This window comes from Psittacula echo, assembly GCF_963264785.1.
Source record: "Psittacula echo genome assembly, chromosome: 2".
Taxonomy (NCBI): Eukaryota; Metazoa; Chordata; class Aves; order Psittaciformes; family Psittacidae; genus Psittacula; species Psittacula echo.
The window spans coordinates 113,812,542-113,838,241 of NC_137737.1; the positions used below are offsets into that span (position 1 = coordinate 113,812,542).

General features: G+C 39.7%; 1 protein-coding gene across 1 annotated transcript in view; it reads right to left on the bottom strand.

Annotated features, from left to right (window-relative positions):
* The window catches only part of CDH2 (cadherin 2), a gene marked incomplete at both ends in the record, with an annotated part of 117,556 nt that overhangs the window by 86,767 nt on the left and 5,089 nt on the right, over positions 1–25,700 (bottom strand). The window contains one exon of the mRNA XM_080611755.1: positions 19,590–19,701. Coding sequence (XP_080467881.1) covers positions 19,590–19,701 — 112 coding nt within the window. The remainder of the gene's footprint in view (positions 1–19,589; positions 19,702–25,700) is intronic.

Genomic DNA, 25,700 nt, shown 5'->3' on the forward strand with positions numbered 1-25,700 from the left:
TTTAATAGGAAGTTTTCAGGCTTAACTGCTCTAAACAGTTAGCACTGCTCTGCATTTTTTAAATCACGATTTGCATCCCACGCTAGAAATCCTGTTCTTCTGAGTTCTCCAAAGTTGTACTTACCACCTAAATCAATGTCAGACACCTTTAAAAGTGTTCCCAAAGACCAGACGCCACTGCTTTTGAAATCTAGCTAGTGAGGAATTTAAAGACAGACAACACTAATACTTGTTTTGGATTTGTGTGAAAGGGGAAGAAAATATAAGCATTTGCATTAGGTTATCTTCTTCTTGTTTTACAGTTATGAGCAACATGCATCTTGACGGGCAAATGAACTCTGAGAAGAAGAGGTAAGTGGTAGTGCCAGCATTGCATATGTGCTCTGCAAAGCTCTTGGATCATTTACAGACTCCGTGTGATGCAAAAATTATCCAGGCCTGGCCTTCCAGTGTTCTTCACTCCTGCAAGGCTTTACCTGGCTCAGCAGGAAGTAGATTGCGGGCAAAGAAAAAAGGCAATTCTTGACCCTCCTTTTTGGACAGATGGGGAAAGCAGGCAGGAAACACTCCTGAGGGAACAGGGTGGCTGAACAAATGAAGAGACCTTTTTGGTGAGTGCCATCTCCCAGCCAATCTTTCCTACAGCAAATACTCCACCTCCAAACCCTTGGCATTTCTAGTGGCACACAAAAGGATGTGGGCTCTTGCTCCTCACAGCAACAGTGACTGGAAAGTGAAAGAATTCCCAAAAAGTAGAGTGATGTTCCCTATAGGGCTCCCTGCAGCTCCTACGCTAGGATGAGCTGACAAGATGTTCTGCTCTTCAGCACTGTACAGCAAGATCCATCTTCAATGTTAACCATGAATTTCGACAAAGTTAAATTCACTTTAAGCTCTGAATGCAGTAACTGTGCTGACTGTAAATGATGAAACATTACTGATTTCTGCTGCTTCAAGAATGTAAATGAGGAAAAAACACCCCAAAACAAAGCTTCTAACAAGAACTGAGCCTATATAACTTAATTGCCATTGAGGCACTGCATTTATAGTTTGAGAAAAAACAGATGTACTTTATTTTCATATCTATCGCAGTTTGACAGAAGTATGGAAAAATTACAAGACTAATCTCTAACTACCAGTCTTAACTTGTAATGGTAAGTATGAAGGAAAGTACAGATTTCCATATTGCATCTCAACATGAATTTCGCAACTTGTGACTTAGAATATAAGAAAAAGCTCTGGTGAAGTCGATCAAATCATCGAGGCTTGTTTCTCAAGCATAAGGAAAAACCAGACTTTCTTCTTTCCTCCCCCAGAATACTTGAAGTAAGACTGAGATGCACATTATCTATCATGAGCTATTTATTGATCTCCACTTAATAGGTGGACAGATGCAACTATATAAAAACAGTTTCTTTTAAAACATAATATTCACATTCAGTGCCTTGTACAGCATTCCAGAAAACCTAAACATTATAAAATTTCTAGTACTACTTGAAATTGCTCTGTTTTCCAGTCTACTTCTGAAGTTCTGGACCATGACAAGTATTCACCCATGCAAGACAGGCAGTCACTGAATTCAGATGAGGAAATAATTCTGTACTACATCTGTCTAAATACTGCAGATTTATTTTCACAATGTTCTCATAAAAGAACAAAGTATATAAAATGTAAAGGAAAATTAATGAAAAAGAAATTACATTAATTTTTGACTCAACAATGAAAGCCCTCTTGCCTTCCCTCCCCCCCCCCCACTTTAAAGTCTGCTTAGGAAATTAAAATTATTGGCAAAGCCACACTGTATTGCATTGAAAAGCCCCCTCTGGCCACAGCTGTCAGCTTTTACTTTTAGAATCAGGATCTGCCCATGGGCATGGAGATAGCTTGTAGCTAATAAGCTCATTACAAGTCAAGGGCAAATGAAAAAAAATAGTCCATGTAAACCAGTATGAAACACTAATGTAACTTTGGATGTTTAGATAATGAATTTGCGCATCAGTATTCTAATTAAAATGTACTCCCAAGCATCTAACAAGTGAAAGCCAGTATTAAGAAAATATTTTTAAATCATAATAAAAAGCAAGCAACAGAACTCCTGACCACTGGTTCAGATTAAAATAAAATCAGGTATCAAAAAATTTTTGAACAAATACACCTGTACCATCAGATACATTCTGTTCTTCATCATACACAAAAGCACACTAATTATTAGTCTCCAGAGGCATCTGATGCCCATCCGTCCCTGAACAGGAAACCAGCGTCTGTCATTCCCTGTAATGTTCACAAAGCATACATAAAAATAACCTGCAAATCTTTTCCAGAAAGTAAGTTCTATAGAAGATTCTACAGAATCTCCCTTATCCATTTGAGATAGATATTCCAAAAAAAGCAAAACCCCTAAATACTAGGAACTTACTAGGTTTGTGGTTGATCCTAGACTAGCCAGAGTTGCCTCAAATTTCAAGTATTCTCAGAAACTCTGGAACTAATTTTCCTCTTTCTTATACCACATTTATACTCACGCAAATCCATCAGTTTTGATGAATTACTTTTATGCTGACCACTAATTTTAGAGAAGTAGATTGTGCTATATAAAGATCTCTGGAATAGATAGTTTTAAAGTTTTTAAGGTTTTTTTTTTCTTCTTAATGCAAAGCTTTAAAAATGCTGTTCAAAACAAATCCCAGTCTTCAGCTATAAAAAGAAACATTCTATTGTTTTCAACCTAAACTTAATCAAGCTAATTATTACACAACACAGGAAACGTTTAATTTTTTAAACCTCCATAGCCACAGTATAAACACCTGGAATGAGACTTCAGCATTAGCTGAAGAGCATCAAGTCCTACCACCACAGGAACTTAGTACAGGATACAGCTGCAGATCACTCTCTGAAGATTGATTCACAAGTTTCTGTGATCAAACGTGGAGCCCTGGGGTTCTTTCAACTTCCCCCTATGAAATGCTACCACTCCCAGCCTATCTTTTCTCTCTGCTGAGGACAATGCCTAGTGAGACGCAACAGAAGGGCATGCTCATCCTCATCTTGCTCTAGTTCTGCTGCTGCCTTGGCGTCAGCACATCTTTATTGATAATTCACAGGAGGCTTTGACCCTCAGAGGCAAAGCCCAAGAAGGCAGGCTGCATCATCAGTCTTGCTGCAGGATGGCAGCCTCCAGCAGAGAGCCAGCATGGATATATGGAGGCAGCAGCATCCTCAGTTACAGCAGGAGGCTCCAGCACAGCTGTCCCTCAAAGCTCTTCCTTCACACAGAACAGTTTCAGGAGTAAGCATGCCACTGAAGCCTCTGGAGCAGCAGCATGGGTGAACTGTCACATTTTACATGACTGAGGGTGACTAAAGAAAGAGTTCAAGAAGGGGTGCATGCAGAAGTGGCTTATAACTACAGTAGTCAGCTTTGCTTGCCTCGTTTTGCCTTGCAGATTTGCAGTAAGGCATATGCCACTTCTTGTCTGAAGAGACTGATGCTTGTTGAGAGGCTTGTTGCTGGATGATCACAGCAGAGAGAAATGGACTGGACAGACTGGAGAAAAAATTAAAATGCTGCACAATGTCCTCATATTTCACAGAAGGGCTTGAGTTAATGGTGAAATATCTATGATTTATATATTCATTAAAAAAAATGTAATCACAGCAAAAAGGTCATCTTGTTTGCATACTAGATGCTCAAATCAACCACTGGCTCTGCAGCTCTGAAGAAACAACAGCAAAGCAATACTGTTGGCCAGTGAAAGATGAAGGATGAGGACCTCAGGAGAGGATGACCAATATGTACAGACACAGCTAGGATGCACGTATGGTATAACAATTAAAAGCTTTTAGGCAGAAAATGCTGCTAAAGGAGGTAGACTTGCAGCCTCCCATCCTTTCTTCTCCCAGTAGCCATGACAGCAGAGCTGCAGGACAATTCAATTCACCCAGCTGATCCGAGGGAATATCATTCCTCTTGCTCCGGGGTAAGCCTGCCATTTGATCAGCCCTCTGCATTGATTTATGCTGAGGCTGCACAACCACTATATCCAGTGCAAAAGAAATATTTGGACTTCTGAGTAGGGCTAAGAAGAGCTGTGGGACTTCCCTCTCCAACAGTAATTTAGCCTTAGATCTCTTTAACTGTAATACAGAACTTCAGCCATAGATATGAAAACGCAAATCTGCCCAAGCTCCTCCATCATCAGTGAAGAAGCACTGGGTTGTCTCCTCCTCTGAAGTGTGACTTGCATAAGTAGTGCCAACAGTCCTGCATCAAAACAGCTCTTTCCCCCCTGCCCTCCTTCGACCACCTTTTGGTCCTGCTACCTTTTAGAGTAATAAAACCATAAACCAAGCTTTAATGTCGCCACCTACCCACAGCAATGCAGGTGCCTTTGCACCAAACCTCCCTATCCATTTAGGTCTGCGAAAGTGAGGCACAGGTAGGATTAATATCAGTAAATCTTATTATATGGACTCATCTTTTTAATGTTGGTCTCTTATTAACTAGATACGCTTCTCTCTTTGGGAGCTGCTGCTCTGCAATTCTTATATGCTCTAAATTGGTGGAACTATATGCTTATGAGGGAGCTTGGGACAATCAATCTCCTAAATTGGCCTCCTAATCTTTCTGGCTGTTGTCAATAACCCCAGGTGACAGCATCTTTAAAGTCTTTCAATCACAGACAAGTTAACTATCTCTTTTTTCACTTGTTTGTTTGTATTTTTAAGCCATGATATTATCTGGAACTTGCAACACCCATCTCGAAGGGCTTTGGACACCTGATGATTCAAGTCATGGAACTGCTAAAAATTCTGCAGCCGGCAGCAAAAACATTTTACCAGCTAAATTTTAATTTTCATATTCACTATATTGAAGAAAAAATATTTTAGAATGTTTTGTAGGTGCATCAATTCAAAAGATGAGAAATACCACATTCATCTGCATGTGCATGAGCTCAGAAAGGCAGTAAAGACATTCTGTATAAATGAGTATTAACCCCCCCAACCGTTTTATCATAACTAAGCAGGTACATTCTGAAATAACCCAAACCCACTTGCCTGTCCCTCACAGAGTAAGAGACCCAATTATACTCTTGGCATCACCAGCTCCTTTTGAAGACTTGTCTAATCTTACCTTTTTGTTAATAAAGCATTTTCCCTTTTGTTACTCATAAAATCAACGAAGTTAAAGTATTTAATACAAAATGAGTAACGTTATCAATACAGCTTGCATTTATCACACAAAGGTGATCTCTACCCCCCTTTCTCACTTTATGGCACAGTTCACTCAATTCAATTTATCCTGTGGCAGATCAGTGCTCAGCTAGCAAAAATTTTTAATCAAAGACAGCAAAATTCTTACTAAAACAGTAATACAAACAATGACTGGAGAAGTCTAGCACCAAATAAAAACAGAGACCTGTAAGCAAACAAACTACGTTTTGACCTTCAGTGACATTCTGACACTATGTACAGCCTCGAAAATTCTCTGCATCATAAATACATGTGGCTGACAGCATTATTAAAACAGCTGGGTAACAGCTTATCAAACCATTTATCTATCTCTACACCTTCTATAAAGCTATGCTTTACAAGAAATATTGCAATTAAAAAAAACACATCTAGGGAACTATATAAACCCTTAGCAGACTCTGCTCATCTGCTAGGCTCACCTTCACAGTATTTTAATTGTTTAAGTGCCAGAGGAGTAAACACAGACCATCTCCAACAACAACAACCAAGAAACAAATTGACAATCAAGTATCCCAAAACCCTTTTAGATTTCTAACTAAAGCAGTTATCGATTTATTTTGTGGTATTTTCAAAAAGAAGTCATCATGAAAAACACATCACATCCAGTTCACAGATAACTGAGGAGTTTGTGTTACAGGGTCTTCAGTTTGTGGAGGAAACTAAGAAAGGTTATTCAATCCCTGCATAATAGGAAAAAAAAAGGGAAAAAAAAAAATCTTCAAACATTTTCAGTTTGATTTATTCCAGAAAAACAGGAACCTGCCTATCCCCTGCAGTGATCCTTACCAGGGAAGTGGAGCACTGAGTTCATTACAGCGTATTGATCTATCAAACAAAGGGACCCGCATCCATCGACTGGCCCCAGCCCAGCCCTGCTCACCGCACAGCTGCGCATCACTCAATGAGTCAACACAACACATTTCCTCCCCAAGAGGACTCAGGCACAGTTCTGTGGTATGACAATAGAGATCACACAACCACTTTCCAGTAGTCTTCAAAACCTGCTTTTCCAAGATCTTATTTGCATACCTTACAAAAAGTTTAAGTACCACATGAAGGTTGATAAGTTGCTTACATGAACAAATATTCAGAGCTTACTTCTTCAGTCTATTATTGATGTCCTGCATAAAAAAGCATTTAAAAAATAAGAATCTTTATGTACTTTTGTTTTTAAGAGGAACACACAACTCAATACTAGTATGACTCAGTTACTTTTCATTTCAAATCAGCTGGATTACAAAACCTACAGACTCGGAGATGGTGGCCAGCTGAAGCCAGGCTTCATATACCTGCGCCATGTCCTGCCCAGCAAACTGGAGCAGCCACATGAAGCTTTGCTGGGATCACAAAACAGATTTCTTTCTTGCAAAATTGGGTCCTAAATTCAGGTGCACCTGTGGCTTTTGCAAGCTTTGCTTCCTTTAAACAACAAACCCACTGAAGGCCAAAAGAATCTTCTATTTTAGAGACTACTCTGGCTTTTTGGAATTCTTTTTTTTCAGCATCTGTACATTACAGAGCCTTTGCTTCAAAAATCAGGAGGAGGAAATTACTTAACTGATCATTTGCAGTTATAACAACTGATAAGATCACCTTCTCTAAGGGGAAAATTATGTATTTTTATAATACTGACACGTATCATTCTTAAATATTTAATTTGCATACAAGCATCATGACAGAATTTTAATTAAATGAGACTTGAGACATTCACAAGTGCAGACAGTGATGTACAGCGTAAGAATTAAGAGGGGTTTTCTTTATTGTTTATTTGGGGGTTTTTTTAAGTTCAAATGCAATACAGACTTCATTCTGGTTCTGGGACACACACTGAATCAACTCCAAGTAGGTAAAAAACCCCTTAGATACCTGGAATGCTAGACATCCTTTCTCCTCCAAGCTCTTGAAACTCCTGTCCTAATGCATCTCAGCTCTACATAAATGCAGTCCAAGAGGTTAAAATCTCCACTTCATTGCTTCTCTCTTCTAGAGTGTCTGGAAAGCATTATGGTCTTGACCTTCTTCAGCTACCTTTATACAAATGCTCCTTATCTGCGTGTCCTGCCCCAGTTTTCACTAATATCAGCAGTATTCCTGCTCTTACATAACAAGCACCTTTTCAACATAAACTCCTTCAGAAGAAACCAATCCAAAACAGCTCTTCGTGAATAACATATTGAGCGACTATCCTTTAGTGGTTACTGGATGCAGATGACAGGATCTGGATCTGAACCTGTGACCTCCAAGGGACCTGCACTCCCCCATTAGCCATCCCCGGAGAATCAAATTAATCAATTTTTTATAAAAGCACAAGCATGCACTACAGCACTGTAAAGGGAAAACTGCTGTTATCTGAACAGAAAAGCACATGCTGAACTGGAAAGCCAGAGGCTTTCACTGACGTATTATTTCTGTGGTGTAAAAAGCATACTAGCTGCTTTACAAAACACTCTTAACACAAGGGTTTTTAGCTTTTGGGTTTGTTTGGGGTTTTTTCCCTTGAAGAACTCAGACCATAGCCAGCACTGAAAGCTAAATCTATACAAACAATAATGGATTTAATGAATGCACAGGGATAAGATCTTGATTTAGGCAAGTGCATTCCAAAGAACTCTTAATATAAAAGATGACTGATGAACAACACACACCATGGGCAACTGATGGAAGTATGGGGGTATGATAAAACCACATAGTTGACTCATTGATACAGTCACAGTTCCAAGTATCAACAAACACTACACTTAGAGAGTTAGTTAGCAAGTTATCAGTGTGTCAATGACTGAGAGAAGTTTCATAGATTAGAGAATGAGTTTAAAAAGACCCTGAAAGTCAAATTTAAAATGCATGATCTTTATTTATCTTTCCCACAACAGCTCTTATGCACAAGATTTGCTGCATGGTTCTCCTTTGTAGAAAAATTTACAAACTACTTAAGCCAGGTACTGAGTTGAATTCAACTTTATGAACCTCGCACTCTAAGTAGCAGAAAACTACAACACAAACATCAATAACATTTTATGCATTCAGTTTCTGGCAAAAGGCTGAAAAGTTAAATGGCTATACCATACAGCAACAATTCTAATAATGAACATAAACATGACCCAAATCCAGGACAATCAACAGAAAACCTTCCACTGACTCAGCTACCCATCAAATCCTATATGCACAACTAGCTGACAAAACCTGAAAGAAATGAATACAGGAAACACCTTGTACACACTCAGCATTATGCTACTAATGCTTAAAAGCCACTCACTTGTGGAAGAAAACGGGTATTTTTTTCTTTTCCTCTTTTCATGTGCTTGAACCAAAACCCTGACCTAATGCAACCAGTGAGCCACCATTAATAAAAGCTCCATGCTGAAAAACAATCGAGAGCTTACCTTCCACCCACACATAATTTCAATACAGGTATGCTAACTGCAGAAACCATATTCTATTTACATAGATGTTTTGCTTGTATTTGATTGCCAGTTTACTTGTATTTGAATATCAATTTGAAAGCTAATTAGAGAACATTGCTGAGCCTATTACAGAAAAATAGTGCTCCACCATTAACTGCTGTGCCATCTCACTAATTCCTTTAAAGACTGGCTTCAAACACCATCCTCATCTCCATTCAAAACAATTAGTGTACATTTATTTCACATTTTAAACTGCAGAGAATCAAATTTTTAAACACTTGAACAGCTTGCACTGCTTTTTGATAGCTTTTATGTTACAAATTATGCTTTCAGGGATTCATAACTTTCCTATTTAAAAGAATGTTAAACTGGAACTCACAGAGGGTCTTAAATAATTCTCTTCTCCACAACCTGAGAGGCATGTGCCGTGAACTTTCAAAACCAATCAAAACCTATTTCTTAAAAGGCAGCACAGTGCACAAGAGCAAGCTTGTTTCTGCAGGCGAGCACACAAGAACATAGTATGTGCCGAACACAGCAGATAGTAAAAGGGAACAGGGAAACATCAAAATCGGCCACTCTTGAAGCTCTACAGGAAGCTCACAGAAGACTAAGATGCACCTGAACCATGCTGTGCTACTCCTCTGCCTGCAGCGTCAGTGCCTGCTGGCAGGCCGGGGTTGCAGTGGGGCTACGGATGGCAGCCACAGCCAGTGCTGGTTGCCCTGGTTCTGCAGGATTATCTGCAGCTGGGCTGGCAGGTTAATGGGATTGCTCACTGTCATCTGCAACCCGGCAGGAACCACCAGCACAGTCCACTGCTATGTTTGTATGGGGCTGGGATGCAGCAAGCAGGAAGGGATGGGCAGGGAGCTGATCCTCAGCTGGAATAAATTAAAACAGCAGGAAAAAAGCTCCCGGTTGCACTGCAGGGAGAAAAGGGAGGAAAAAAAGCCAAACACACACAACACAAAACCACAACCCCAAACAAAACCAAAAGCCTAACAAGGAATCCAACACAGTGGAGTCTCATTCAGCTATGACCTCCTTTTCTTTTATCACCCCCAACAGATCCCTTTTTCTCATTAATTCATCTCTTTTTCCGTAGCAGGTCCCAGTAAATCACCAAAGCAAGCTCACCCAGGGGAGAACTACCCACCACAAATAGTTTTCAGACATACCAACTTGCTGATCTAACTCACTCATCCGGCAGCCACATCACTGTGATGTAACTCCAGGTAAGAAAGCTGCATTTTTGGTATATTCTCTCCCAGCTTTTACATGCACTTAAACTGCACATCTATAATGAAGGTGATAAACAATGAAAACAACATTATTGGTACCAATTCACTTGTAGAAAGAAGCAGCAGTGGGTTTTGAGACCACTCTGTAGACACTGATGGACTGAGTGCTCAAACCCAATGCTGCCTCCAGAACAGCAGACAAGCCATGATGTGCAGCTCTAAATACTTCTCTAGTGAACTTGATTTTCCTGCTATAAGATCGATTTATCTTCAAAAGGCTCTTATGCATGTTCTGATCTTGGCTGAATACTCAAATAATTAAGTTTCTTGGCATTAGTGTAAACTGAAAAAAAATGGGAAATGTGGGCATCATGTTGTCATTCTGATGCCAAAAAGGCCTTGCAGTTTCTCCCAGAAAAGCTTCTCAGCACTATCTGCTGACTTAATTCACTTTGGTAAGCTCCACTGAGTCCTTGGCGTTTCCTTTAGAATGGATATCAGATGCCCATGACTAGCTCAAACTGGATGTCATGAGGAAATCTGCAAGTACTCCAAGATATCTTCCTTCCTACCTTAAGTTGCTTCTGCCCTTAAGCCCTCAAACAATGCCAAGTTTCTCCATTCTTTCTAGAGTTATTGAAAACCTGTGTTTTCCTTTTCTTCCTTGAACTACACCAGGCAGAGTGTCTACTAATTCTTCCACCATTCCAGCATCCTTCATAACCTGGATTCTTCTGATTACCCCGTTTCCCCTGCCTCAGCCCCATTCTCTACTACAGAGTTTCACCCCACTCATCCCCTAACATCACTCTCCTTGCCCTCTGGAGGACAAATCATTCAGCTGGGGTATATGAAGAAGAGTAGGAAACTATGTGTGTTGTGTTAAGTTGGAAAGATTTAAAGGGTACCAAAGGCCAGTTACTCCTGCAGCCTAGAAGAGAATAGCAGCTCTAGTAATTTCCCTTCCAAAACTGTTCCCTTCTACCTTCCTTCTGCCCTTCCTATCTTCTCAGTTCAGCAGGGCTGACTGATGCCTAAGACATGCCCTAAAAATTTGGAAACAGATGCTTCCAAAAGTTATAATTTCCAAATTAAAAAATGTCCCCATGTTGAGTGTCACAAGCTCAACCCAAAGCAATGAATCTGCCTCACTGCATTCAACCAAAATCAGAGCAGTTCAAAATGCACTTGAATTTGTTGATTAACATCCAAGTTTTCAACACAGCAGTATCTGATTTAATGTAGTCATTAAGTGTTTAACTACCACTGGAATTTATTCCTATGTAGTACTGCAACATGTTTTGTAATAAAGTGCATTTCCTATATCAGTTCAATAGGATGCTCTAGTGAACTTGTCTTCCAGATTGTTAGAAAAATGACAAGTCAACAAAAGATGTACAGTAGTCTTAAATGAGAATTCGAATGCGTAATTATGCATACCATGTCTCTCATGTTAGACTAACCCAGACGGCCTCACCTGAGTTTTTGATCCATGGATTTCATACACTAATCCACCCACATAAAGAAATTTTATTTTATTTTGTTTTGTTTTTAATGCAGCTGCTGCAAGCAACAACAACTTTTTTTCTATCACTAGATAAGCCTCTCCTACCTAAGGGCACCTTTGTCTGCTGGGGAGGCTTTCTGAACAGCTTTGCAACCACCATTCCTCCCAGCCCTCCCTACAGCACACATCCAGCCTTGGAGAAGGCTCCAACTATTAGCGATTCCAGAAGAAATAACGGCCCCTTGGGAATCAGGGCCAGATGGAAGAGTTTAAAACTGAGCTGAGGCTACACTAAATGGTGTTACTAACAGTATAAAGCTAGACCCTGCTTCAGAGGTGGAAATAAACATCTTTGCCATCCCCTGCTGACCCATGCCCAGAGCTTACAGAGCGGCTGACAACTCAGTTCTCATAATTCATACTTCTGCACACAGAAAGGACACTACATTTGAAATCCTCATAAGAAACCAGCTGAATATAGGAAAATGGAATAAGTACTAATTAATTCAGTGCATTCCAAGTAAATGCACCATAAACAGAAATTACTACCAGAGCTGGACTAATTGACTAAGATAGTAATTTACACATCCCAGAACACTGCAACTATTCAGGATTTCTATAACTGCTCTGCAAGTTTATTTTTTTCTTTATCAAGATGTAGTTATAAGAGTCTACACTGGAAACACAGGCAATGTTCCTTTTGCAGGGAATAGGGGTGAGTCAGGTTTCTTCTCAGGAAAAAGTGGACAGGATAGTGCATTTAGGAATTAATTTGTTTTTACTACAAAATGTATTTCCACCTCTAGTACAAATATTCCATAAAAGGAAAACATTTTGTTTAGTACATTTTTATAGGTTTCTTTTAGAATGTCTTCTTATCTGGAACTCAAGAGAAATTCTTTGATACTACATATACAAATTGATCCAAACACAGTCATTGCATAACAGCTTTAGGGTCCACCGAGGGACAATGGAGTTAACGTTTCTCAAATGTTTGTCCTTTGCACACATCCAAAACATCACTGAATTTCACTACTTACATTTATTCTCTTTTTTTATAATACATATGTAATATATGTTTATATATATGTAACGTTCTACATACAAGCTTGCAATGAGAAAACACCAACATTAATCAGTAGCTTAATACTAAAGAGTAAAAGGAGGTATCATGTATGAATTAAATGTAGAACTTTATAGAATTTAAAGGGAGAAAAAATGGGTCAACGTTCAAGCAGATATTTCACCACTGTTCAGCAAGGTGAACATGTTATGTATACTCTAGGATATATTCTATGTTTAACTAAGGAGTGGGGAAAAGGAAACCACATCTCAACAAAAGCAATCACTTGCTTCCGCAAAAGAAAGCTCTGATTTTCAGGGGACAAGTATCCGAGAATACATTATAGAATCATAGAATCATAGAATAGTTAGGGTTGGAAAGGACCTTGAGATCATCTAGTTCCAACCCCCCTGCCATGGGCAGGGACACCTCACACTAAACCATGTCACCCAAGGCCTCATCCAACCTGGCCTTGAACACCGCCAAGGATGGAGCATTCACAGCCTCCCTGGGCAACCCATTCCAGTGCCTCACCACCCTCTCAGTAAAGAATTTCTTCCTTAGATCCAATCTAAACTTCCCCTGTGTCCTGGGTTCAGCAGCAGCAGTCAGTTTTTCTCCTTCTTAGTAGCTGGTGCAGCACTGTGTTTTTGACTTTCGGTCTGGGAATAATACTGATAAAGCTGATGGGTTTGGTTGCTGGTCAGAATGTTTACCCTGACCAAGGACTTTGTGAGTCTCATGCTCTGCCAGGGAGGAGGAGAAGCCGGGAGGAAGCAGAGACAGGACACCTGACCCAAACTAGCCAAAGAGATATTCCATACCACAGCACGTCATGCCCAGGATGTAGAACTGAGAGTCGCCCGGAAGGGCTGGAACACTGCGGGGTGGGGGCGAGGTACCAGTTAGTGATTCTCTTCCTTGTTATTTCCTTTATCATTATTATTATTGGTGGCAGCAGTAGTGATTTGTGTTATACCTTAGTTATTAAACTGTTCTTATCTCAACCCGTGGGAGTTGCATTCTTTCGACTCTCCTCCCCGTCCCTCCAGGAGCGGAGGGAAGAAAGGTGGGGGGGGACGTGGACTGCGTGGTTCTGATTTACGGCCTGGGCTTAAACCACGACACCCTGTTTAAGTTTTAACCCGTTACCCGTTACCCCTTGTCCTGTCACTACAATCCCTGATGAATAGTCCGTCCCCAGCATCCTCGTAGGCCCCTTTCAGATACCGGAAGGCTGCTATGAGGTCTCCACGCAGTCTTCTCTTCTCCAGGCTAAACAGCCCCAACTTTCTCAGCCTGTCTTCATACGGGAGGTGCTCCAGTCCCCTGATCATCCTCATGGCCCTCCTCTGGACTTGTTCCAACAGTTCCATGTCCTTTTTATATTGAGGACACCAGAACTGTACAGAATACTCCAAGTGAGGTCTCACGAGAGCAGAGTAGAGGGGCAGGATCACCTCCTTATGTGAACAGACCACAGGCATCATAAAACAAGCACTGTGTCCAGGAGAGTAAGCTCAGTACTGACACAGGAGAATTTAGGATGCTGTGGGGTATGGGAAGAGGACAAAGTAAAGCTGAAAAGAAGAGGAAAAGGACTAGAAAGGCAAGAGACTGAGAACAGGAACATAAATGTAACAAAATAAAACAACGAGGCACAACATCACCGAGTAAGAGCATTAAAATTTGCTCTGCTTCACATGTCAGAGGGCAAAACTAAACCTACTAAATCTTAAGCAGGACTGGGAATATACTTATATTTTTCTCCAGGAAAAAATAAAATAGTAATTCTCACTCCCACTAAGGCTTAAAAGAATAACCACAATGGTGGTGGTTTGGGGTTTTTTTTTGGGGGGGAGGGGTAAGGGTACAGGAAGAGAATTTCAGTAAAAAATATATTTGGGAAGAACTGAAACATTTTTTTCCCAGTTTGCCAGCAGTTCATAGAGAGATCCGATCCATCTGAGATTCTTTGGCTGTCTTCCTGGGAGGAACTTGTCAACTTGCCTCTTTGCTTAAGGCAAGGAGACTTCAAACAAAGTGGTTACCATTTTTTTTTTTTTTTCATGGAGAGGGGAAGACTGATTTTCCTCTTGGAAAATATGATTCTGCTAAAAATACTTTCTGTGGCTCTACTGTTAACATGCACCAGAATATCAAAGCTACCATAGTAAGAATATGGTTGTGTAAGAGTTGCTTATAGAAAGGAACAAGACCTAAGCCTTAAAAGATATGCTGTTGTCTTCAGTTATAAGCATGGTGGTATTTTTAAAAGGAATTTTATTCTTAGCTGATGATGGGCATTTCTATGTAGGATGATAAAACACCACTAGCACTAGCACTTCACGAAGAAGCGAAGTGGCTTCATCTGGGACAGTCAGTGCCCATGTAACTTCCACTACATCACAAAGAAACACTAGTCACTCTTAAATACCAGGCAATGCCTGAGCACCGCATTCACAGCAATGCATTTCTGGGTTGTTTCAGACCAACTGGTATTTTCAATAGTAAACTACAAAATAAGTCAGTGGGAATGCCAAAATCAAGTTTTGTCACTCAGTCTGAAAACATCAAAACAAGTATTTTCTAAGCATTTCACTGCTAGAAGAGAGAAGGCAGCAGGAACACCTCAGCTCTGTTTAAGCATACAAGATCTTTTAGCAAAAATCTAAAGGAGTAGGAGTGAGAGTTTACACCAGATAAGTTAGCTAACCACGTTCATTTTATAGTTTCATGAGCACTTGGTACCAGGCTCAAAGAGGAGGGAAGGCGTAAGTGTGCCTCTTGGCAACAGCATGAGCTCACCCTGGCTTAAATGGCTCATGAAACTGTGCTGTTACTCATCCATAATTACCATTTATCTCAGTAATCAACACCAAAACATTTTTTCCCTTTATCATTGTGCCACTCAAAATGCTTAGAAATATTTTATGTCTACACAATGCTCAAAGGATCATGTCTAGACAACGAATTTGCGGAAAACTAAAATCATGCATTTTGTAACAGGACGGACATTGTTAAAATAAAGTATTTGAAAGATAAGAAACTGCTAAAATAAATTACCAGAGTAAGAATCTCTAAGATATGATACTGCAAATAACCATTCAAGTAATCTTCCTAGGTGACTGATTTTAGCAGAAATGCATTATTTGTATCTTAAAATTTGTAGGATGTAGAACAAAGATTAGATAAGCAGGCATATCAAACTGCCACAAGTACTTTTTCTTGGATAAACTACAGAACTGCAATAAAACCTGCACAAGCAAAGGCATTTAACATACTGAACAGAAGTCCTTCTTTAACTTAACTTCTCTGACTACTACATACAGTAACACAACATTAATAAATGTGGGGGGGTTTCTCTTTTCCAATTTATTCTGAATACATTGTTCCACTGATTTTTCACATACTGTGACATCCAAACACATGGATAACAACTGAAGATGGGGCCTCCCATGCCCTCATGTACAGAAGGAGAAACTAACAGATGCTGACTTACTATCCTAGCAATAAAAATGAACAAGGCCATTATCAGTTAAAAACTTTTTTTTTTTTTTAAATACAATAGGAAGAAGTCTAACCCTCCCTCAAAAATAACCTGATCTCCTTCTACAGCAAAGTGACCCACTTAGTGGATGAGGGAAAGGCTGTGGATGTTGTCTGTCTAGACTTTTGTAAAGTCTTTGACACCACTTCCCACAGCACTCTCCTGGAGAAACTGGCTGCTCATGGCTTGGACAGGCATACTCTTCGCTTGGTAATAAAACTGGCTAAATGGCCAGGCACAAAAAATGGCAGTGAACAGAATTCAATCCAGCTGGCAATCAGTCAAAAGCAGTGCTGCCCACTACTTGTCAGGACTGGGATCAGACCTGTTTAGTATTTTTATCAATGATCTGGATGAGGGGATCAAACACATCCTTGAGAAGGTTGTAGTCAACACCAAGTTGTGCAGGAGTGTTGATCTGCTTGAGGGTAGGAAGGCTTTACAAAATGATCTGAACAGGGTGGATAGATAGGCTGAAGCCAACTGTATGAGGCTCAACGCCGGGTCCTGCACTTGGGTCACAGCAATCCCATGAAACACTACAGGCTTGGGGAAGAATGGCTGGAAAAGATGGACTTGGCAAAGGACTTGTGGGTGTTGGTCAACAGCTGGCAGAAGATTAGATGGAAGTATGCCAACAACATCCTGACCTGAATCAGAACTAGTGTGGTTAGCAGGGCCAGCGCAGTGATAGTCCCCCTGTACTCGGCATTGGTGAGGCCGCACCTCAAACACTATGTTCTGTTCGGGGCCCCTCACTACAAAAAAGACATTGAGGTGCTGAAGCAGGTCCAGAGAAGGGCAACAAAGATGGTCAAGGGTCTAGAGTATAAGTCTGATGGGGAGCGGCTGAGGGAACTGGGATTGTTTAGCCTGGAGAAAAGGATGTTCAGGGGAGACCTTATTGCTCTCTGCAACTATCTGAAAGGAGGTTGTAGCAAGGTGGTGTCAGCCTCTTATTGCCAAGGAACAAGTGACAGAAGAAACAGCTCCAAGTTGCACCAGGGAAGGTTTAGACTGGATATTATGAAAAATTTCTTCACCAAAAGGGTTGTCAAGCTCTTGAACAGGCTGCCCAGGGCAGTGGTTAAGTATTTAATAGATGTGTAGATGTGGCACCTACAGACATGGTTTAGTGGTGGACCTTACAATGCTAGGTTAATAGTTAGACTTGATGTTATTAAAGGCCTTTTCCAACCTAAATGATTCTATGATTCTACACAGTAAGAGAGGTGAGACAACTAAGATCAGAATCAGGCCTATGGTTATTCCTAAGAAACAAGTATCACGCAAATACACTTAACTTGCAGAGTCATCAGAATCCAGTTAAATAACCAGAAAACAGGCTTTTGACAACAATAGTATTTCAAAACGACAGTGTAATTAAATTTAAGTCAAAGCTATGCAATGATGGATTGTATGTTTATGTGTAACCAGCAAATTATATGCTTTTAAGCATGTCAGAATTTTCAAAAGAATTAACCACTGCAGTAATTCAGCTGAGGAAATGGTGGTAGGAAAAAACTCCCCCAGGTCATTTTTCAACCAGCTGATACAATGTGTATGCCTCATACAGTTTTTCCAATTCCTATTTCCCTAAAATGCTACGCGCTTTAATACCATTCAAGGACAAAACAACAGTCATGCTTCACTCACTTCTGAGAAGCAAGGGAAGAGTCTGTGTGAATGCAATGACTAATGAGAAAAGAAGTTAAGTCTGCCATCCTACATTCCTAGTTCAGACTTAGTTAAGGCTGGTCGGTCATTATCATCAGATTTGCATGAACAACGCCAACAAAGAATTAGTGGGCAGCCCACTATGGTCCCCAGATGGTGGACAAAAAAAGGGGAGAAATTGCCGAAAGGGTCTTGATTCCATGAAGAGTGAACAGAACTTTCACAGGACAGGGTAGATCTCAAAACTTGTGTGTTCTCCCTTGTAAGATAAACTGATGGTATGACAATTAACAAGTAACAAATATTTGGTGGTTTCAAGGCAACACCTTTGGAAAGCTCTACATCCCCATTTCCACCAGTTTCTCTAGGTCTGCATATCACCTACCACAGGAGTTCTCAGCGCTGATGGCTATTGCAGGAGTCTATAGGACAGACATCTATTAACTCTCATCTCGTGAGAAAGTGAGAAAATTCTCTTTCCTTTTTATTATTTTCTCAATTGGCAGAACATTTACTTTAATACATGAATTTCTAAGCTGTACTTTAATAAAAGGGAAGTCTGTGATGGTAGAATATACTTCCTTGAAAAAGAACAGAAAAACCTTTAATAACTCAAGTTTAAATACGCTAAAGTTAATCAATTCATCCTGCATTCAGGTTTCCATTATACTTCTAAAAAAGCACAAAATAAGTCTGTAAAATATAATTAAGGAGAAACTGCTACATACAGCATGTAAAATCAAGACTACAGCTTTTACTTCATTTGTTTTGCAGACTCATTAGAATTTTTTCATTTAAATGTCTTGATCTGTGTAACCATATTTATATGTGAAAGAAACAACAAATTAAATTAAATTAGTACTTATTTAAAATGTATTTGAAACCATCTAAAACTAATGTTCTTAGATCCACAATTTCCAAATTAGATTAAAAAAATATACTATGGTAGCAGCTCAGAAAACAGCCAAATTAATGCAAATTTTTTTTTAAATGTTCTATTTCTACAAACTTGTGTACTGCAACTTCACTGGTTGGGAAACGCAGGAAAGATTCAGAGCATGTACTCTGAAAAAGAAATAGAGACACAAAAAAGCAACAGACTGAATTCCCAACCTGGACAACCTGCAGGCAGATGATCCAACTGCAGTGCATCCCTGATGACGGCAAGGGTTTGCACTTGCCAAGCACACCCTGAGCTTGGGAGCGGCTCATCCTCATCCTGGGCACTGTGCCATTCAGATGCAGGTAGGTGCCAGGGTGAGAGAGCAGTGTGCTGCTCTGCCTCTACTGGCATGGTTCTTTGCAGAGGCCAGTGCTGAGGTCACCAACCGAGGGCTCACAGGCATCCACTCTCTAATGTTGCTGCCTGTCCTGTGTCTTACTTTCCACAGGTGTTTCTCCTCGGGTTGCCAGGAAAAAGCAGTTAGAGAGCTATCTCTGCATTAATATGAGCACTAGGACTAGGTGTAAGTGCAGTACTTCTATGGGAGACGTAAAGCAGAACAGAGATTTTCTTTATATCTTCATCATTTATATATGGGCTCTAAGTTTAGACTGATGACATATGCATTGTCAGTGGGAAGAAGAAACAGCAGTGTGAATGCTGGGCTGAGAGTTAGTGGACAATCATGGGAAGGTTCGTAACACTCAGTATTTTCAGATTACAGTCAACAGAGGTGCATGTGCTACCACTAATGCCAACAGATTTTCCAAGTCCTATGACAGCAATCAAAAAATAATCATAGAGCAGCTGATGTTCTTTCCTGCAAGAGGTTGTTGCCTATTTAAAGCTGAAAATGTGCTCCAGAGCGATTTAGGGTTACAACTAGAGAAAACTAAAGAAAAATTAAAAAGAAAAAAAAAAAAACCAATATCAAAGCATGTTTTCTAATCATACCATTGAGAAGAGGCTGTCCTCCATGTACACTTCTTGACACCACTGCACTGTGAACATCTTCAGGAAATCCAGTCTTGCATGACATATCTTCACAGGTTGCTTTTATCGGTGCCTGAAATGCAAGATGAAATTTATGTAATACTCGCAACCCTCATTCACCAGAGAAACATTCCAGTTGGCACATACTCCATTTTGCTGCTGCCTTGTACAAGCGGCATCTTTGTTTCTGAATGACTGCAATTAGGACTGCGGGGGTAAAGGGTTAATCTTTCTGATAAGTGGAATGGAAGGAACAAATCCCACTTGTCTGGTAAGATCTAAATAATACACAATCTTGATTCTTCTGACAACTGAACATTTCCACAAAACCAGACATCGAGGCTGAAGGCGAATCATAGGGGGAACACAAACAGTCTTTTCTCTGGAAATAAATGTTGCACAAAAACCCACCGCCAACTTTTTCATAGTCAGATTACTTGAGAGGAAAAATTCAACCACTGATTTAAAACACTTTATTTAGAGTTTTTCTATGTGAGGCTGCACCAGCACAAGTAAACTAAGATAAAATGCTACACTTGCAGTAACTTAACAGAACTTGTATTTGCACTAGCATTCAAATGGATACCATCTAAAGCCAAATATTTCCAATGCAATCTCCTTCTATTTCAAAGAGACATTAAGTTAAAAGGAGACCAGCTCATTATTAAATTTGCACAACAAGGGAAGAACAGAGCCACTGAAACTTTGTTCTCTCACTTGTTAAGAAAGTTTCCCCTCAAATCACTTTTTCAAAGAGTTTCATAAATGCCTTTCTATTGAGAAATACAATACAGCATTTGGAAACTTGTTTGTTCTGTAATGTTCCATGTTCAGAAGATAATTCTGATAGAGAAGCTCTTTTCCAGGTCAGTTTGTCACCTAGTTGGAAAAAAAAATATAAAAAGAAATCATCCAATTTTCTGTGGCAAAGGACTAAGACTTCTTTGCAGTGAATTGCTTTTGTCTCACTTTAGCACCACACAACAGCCCACCTTACATGTGGCTAACTGACCGCACATGGCAAAACCCCTTTCATGCTGCACAAGGCCGAGAGGCCAGCTCCCACGCGAGCCTGGGCTGAGATATATCTGAGAAATTGTGAGAGCCTTCGCAGCATCTCAAACACGCCTACATGACAAGTAAAGGCCTATCCATGTGCATACCCAGATGTAGTATATGGTCTTTGACAGCACGAGCAGCTATGCTGCTATGTCATACCTAAATCTGATCAAGACCTAAATTAAGATTTTCCTTTTTACTTTCCCAGATGGGCTTCCATCAAGTAGACCCACTCGAAGGCCACGTAAGCACGTCTGCGTACACTTGGCAAAGAAACACTACCAGAAAAAGAAAAAAAAAAGGGATGGAGAAAGAAGAGATGAGGACGCACGTTTACCGTAGAGTAACCTCAGGGAAAGAGAACATTAGAACAGAGGTGGGACAGGAGGCATGTCAAACCAGAAGGGCTCCCTCAGGGAAGAGGGATCAGGCAGCAGAAGTGTAATCTATCAACTGACACACATGGCCAAGCTCAGCATGCCAACCCCTATTAGAGTAACTTTATCACTAATACAAGGAGGCATTCATAGCACACTGCATTGCACCAACATGGTCCTAACTAAGCAGCTCAACATGGACACTATCAAAAAAATTTACTACCTAATTCTCAAGTTAATTCACTATCCCCAGGTAAGCAGCAGGCAAGAGAACTTGTAACTATCAAATGTTAGGTTAACTTAAACTGTGGTATGGATTTAACTGTGACTTAAATACTACACCAGTATCTCACTTTTGTGCAATTACTTATGTACTTTAAAATATTTATATGGGGATCCTAAAGAGAAAGCAAACATAAAGTAACAGTTTAAGCACCATGGGACTCCATTACTTGGAACTTGGATTCGTAGCTAAGCCCCAACCGTCCACTTGTTGAGTTTTTAAGATAAAAAGATGGCAAATCAAAAATAATTACGATTCCAACTGCCAGTTTCCTCAGCTTTAGAACTCAAGTCACAGGTTTAGTAAGGTTTCCGTAATTAGAAAGAAAACCAGTAAGACTCATTTAAACTGCTGTACAAAAGGTGACCTCAAAGCAAACGTGACGCAGAAAAAACAAAAAAAACCAACAAAAAAAAGCTTTTCATGGTATCCTTGAAACAAAAAGGTCCTGGGTGGGCAGCTGAGCAGATAGCTGGATTTTTAACAAGTCTGCACTGATACGCCTGGGAATCTTTCAGCCTTTCTAGCAATCTATATGTACTAAACAGCTCTTATAAACTGAAACAATGCCTACTGAAACAAAGGCTGGGGGACATGAATAGAGAGCCTTCTTTATTCTTTCACTTGCAGCCATCAATTTTATCCGGAAACAAAAGACTGTACTCTGCTCTCCAAAAACAACCCTTTGTAAAGATTGTTTGAGAATAAAAACACAAGGAAAAGAAGAATTCAAATTTTCAGCAATTCCTAATAGCCCTATGTTAAGCATTTTGAATTAAGTAGAAGCTGTAGCTTCAGACACACTGGGTCATATCAAGTTCAGCCGAGGAGTACTGCAAGACTTAAACCATTATAACTAAAAGCAGAAAAGGATGCTGAAACATTTTTATCTCCTTATCTGGGGAAAAATAGGAAAGCCAGTGAAGATTATGGGGAACATTACTGTAATTTACAGGATTTTGTGTGATTGGTACAAGACTATTTCAAACCTAAGATAATATTAGTCGTATGTTCATCTACACAAGGCCACCACTTAAAAATACCTTCCCTTTTAAGATGGAAAGCAATTACTTCAGCTTGTACCCATATAAAACATACTCAATGGAGTTGCAAAGTGTTGAACAAGCTCAGCACTTGGAACATTCTCCTCTCAAGTACCAATGACTTTGCTAAAGCAAAATAGGGTTACTACCGAAAAACTGTTCTGCTTTCCTCATCCTTTATGGATTATTCAGACATTTTTAACTGCAAAATGAGTTACCAGCATTACTATCTCCATAGCTGAAGACCTAACATCAAGTCAAACGTGATGTCATACCATGCATATAAACTCAGTACTGTGGATCTCAACTTAAACACAATATGCAAACTGCAATTACGAAGCAACACAATGTAAATTACAAGTCCTCTGTCAAAGTTGTTATTCAATCAATTAGAAGAATTGGCCCTTTTTTGATACACTTATGGCAGTTAAGCCTGTAGTTTTCATACCCTGCTCCTCAGTTACTTTAATTTCTTATCTAGATATCTGAGTATCTAGAAACTTGTGGTTTAATTTTAAGGTTGTATTCCAGCTTTAATTTGAAAAACCAACCAATGACCTATTGAAAATCTCAACTCCACAATTCTAAGGGATTCATGGTTACATCTTTTTCGAAACACCACTAGTAAGCATCTTCCAACAATATGAGCCTCACACATGTGAAAAGATCATAAATTAAAACAAGAATAAAACCAGACAGGATTGCTTCACTAGTGTTGACAGTTCTAGACTAATACCTCTTCCCAACTTACATACTCTCTAAAAAGTAGCCATATTTAGAATATGGTTCTGTAAAGAAACATCTGTTTAAAAATGCAAGCTCACCACACGACTGCAGAAGCAATTTTTTATCATAACACGCATTCTGAATTTGCAGAATTGGGCTCCTGAAGACAAGCTTTCAAATAGGGCTGATCTTTTTCTCTCTGCATATACTGTACACCACTGGAGTTCACTAGCAGCTATTAATCTGAAATAACACAAAGTTTCTGCTCTTCCACTGTCTGTATCTGCAGGTACTTCAACATTAGATTTCTTAATACTGATTGTATAAAATGCAACGAAAGTTGTTTCTGAAAGACTGCTTCCTTTTACACTCATTGTAGCTTATTCCTACAGGAAAATAAACCTAGGTAGTAAAATGAGAAATAGAGGGGTATGCATGAGAGAAAATGTCGTACTATACAGTTATAATTGGACATAGTACAGCTGCTGGTTGCCAAGTCCAACCAATTCACAGGGCATTATTGTGCTAAGCTCAAAACAACATCTGACATAATTATATGTATGACAGAGCCAGCCGGGGTATTTGAGATCTCCCTACTTAATAACCAACATTAATTTGCAACTATGACAGTAACATTCAACTTAAGAACAGATCACAAAAACATTAGTGACTGTGTTTAAAGACTGGGTGTTTCCTCATTAATTTAAAGGCCAAGATGTTACCCAATACTCATTTACAACTTGGGTATCCCAGGGAACATTTTATTTTTAGTTTTGTACACATACATCATCCAACATAGTGGGATACGCTGTATAAGGCAGGTCTTCTTTTATCATGGGTATCTACTTACTACCATAAGGCTTACAAAAAAAATACTCTGCAGGATAACAGACATCTCCAAAATGCTTTAGCTGCTAAACTTGAAAACATTCAGCAATTCTTTCTTAATCTGACTTGCTGCAAAGAGCTGCAACAGTTCATACTCTCATGGTACTCAGTACTCCAGCAAATGCAGTCAAGTACAATTTGTTTTCAACCATAGGTTGCAACTGCAGAAAAAGAAAAATGTCTTTCATTCAAATAATTCTGGAAGTCAAAAGCTTCCAAACTGGGTACCAGGCTACATCCTCCCGGAGGTCATTCAGTTACACTAGAAAGTGCTTTTGCTGTGCCATCTTCACTTCTAATTAGTGCTCTACTTCATGAACCAGGATATTTTATATCAGAAAATCCAGCTTCTTAAGCCAACACTTAAAGCTCTCACTCTCCCCATATAACAGGATCTGCAATTTTCATGGTACCACCCAGTTTAAAATGAGTGGCCTTGAACCACCACTGGTCCATCACCACAGCTTTTTAGATGAGAGTTTCACAAATCATATTCGTACCCTCTTCTCTTAACCCCAACTGACAGACAACATTCATTTGCTTTATTAAACATGTTGACACTTATTTTGCATACTCCATGTAGCACAAAGCCATAGCCCAGGTTGGACTATTCTCTTCCCCCAATCAGAAGAACAGGGATTGCTGCATCTCCCAAGACACATGGCTCTTCAGACAAGCCACAGCTCTCATCAGAGAAGGACATCTTAAGATTTCAACTGCAGTAACAAAACCAAATGGAATTTCTGCAAGTCACATTTTTTAATATTAAAAAAACAAAAACACCAAAACCAACCCAAACAAATCATCCTTAGGTTTGATGATACATTCTCATTTCTCTAAGAGAGGAAATGACCTCTCTGATTTGATAATAGAATGATAGAGTGGTTTAGGTTGGAAGGAACCTTGAAGATCATCCACTTTGAACCCCTGTGCCATAGGCAGGGACACCTTCCACTAGACCTGGTTGCTTCAAGCCCCATCCAACCTGGCCTTGCAAACTTCTAGGGATGGGGCACCCACACCTACAGCCTTCAACTTCACCCGCTCATTGAACATCTCTGCCCAGGAAAACTGTTGTGTACAGGAGGATGCTGCATTTTCCAAGGCCTCGCAAGGCCTATCTGGAAGAACTCTTGGGGGATCACAAAATTTTAACTATGTCTTCAGCTTCTGAGTGATAATTATATGCTAATTATAAGGAATGGAGGAGTCCCTAGAGGACTCTGTTGGTAAAAATATATATTTTAAATATGTCAAGGAGTGCCTAGAGGATAAATGCGCCTTTTGGAAACACTGTATTTAATTAAATACACAAATACTGACTAAAGCCAAATAGCTTAAGTGACATGTTGATAAGATTTAGCAGTGATATACCTTCCATCTTGGAAGCTGCTGATCCCACATCTGTCTTCATAAGCCATTTAAAAACAGATATCGTATTTTTCCCTCTTTATTCAGACAGTACTCCCATGGTCTTTCAGTGAGAACTGCAGTATCAAATCAAATGATGAATCATGCAGAGAGATATACCTCTCAAGGTGAACGGCAGCACAGTCTAACACCCAAGTGAAAAAGGTCCACCTCAGATCACTTACAAACTACAAACATACTTTAGCAAAACACAAATCCTCCCTAAACTCATCCTGCAGTAAAATACAACACCTTTTCTCCTATCAAGACTCACGCCTACGTATGC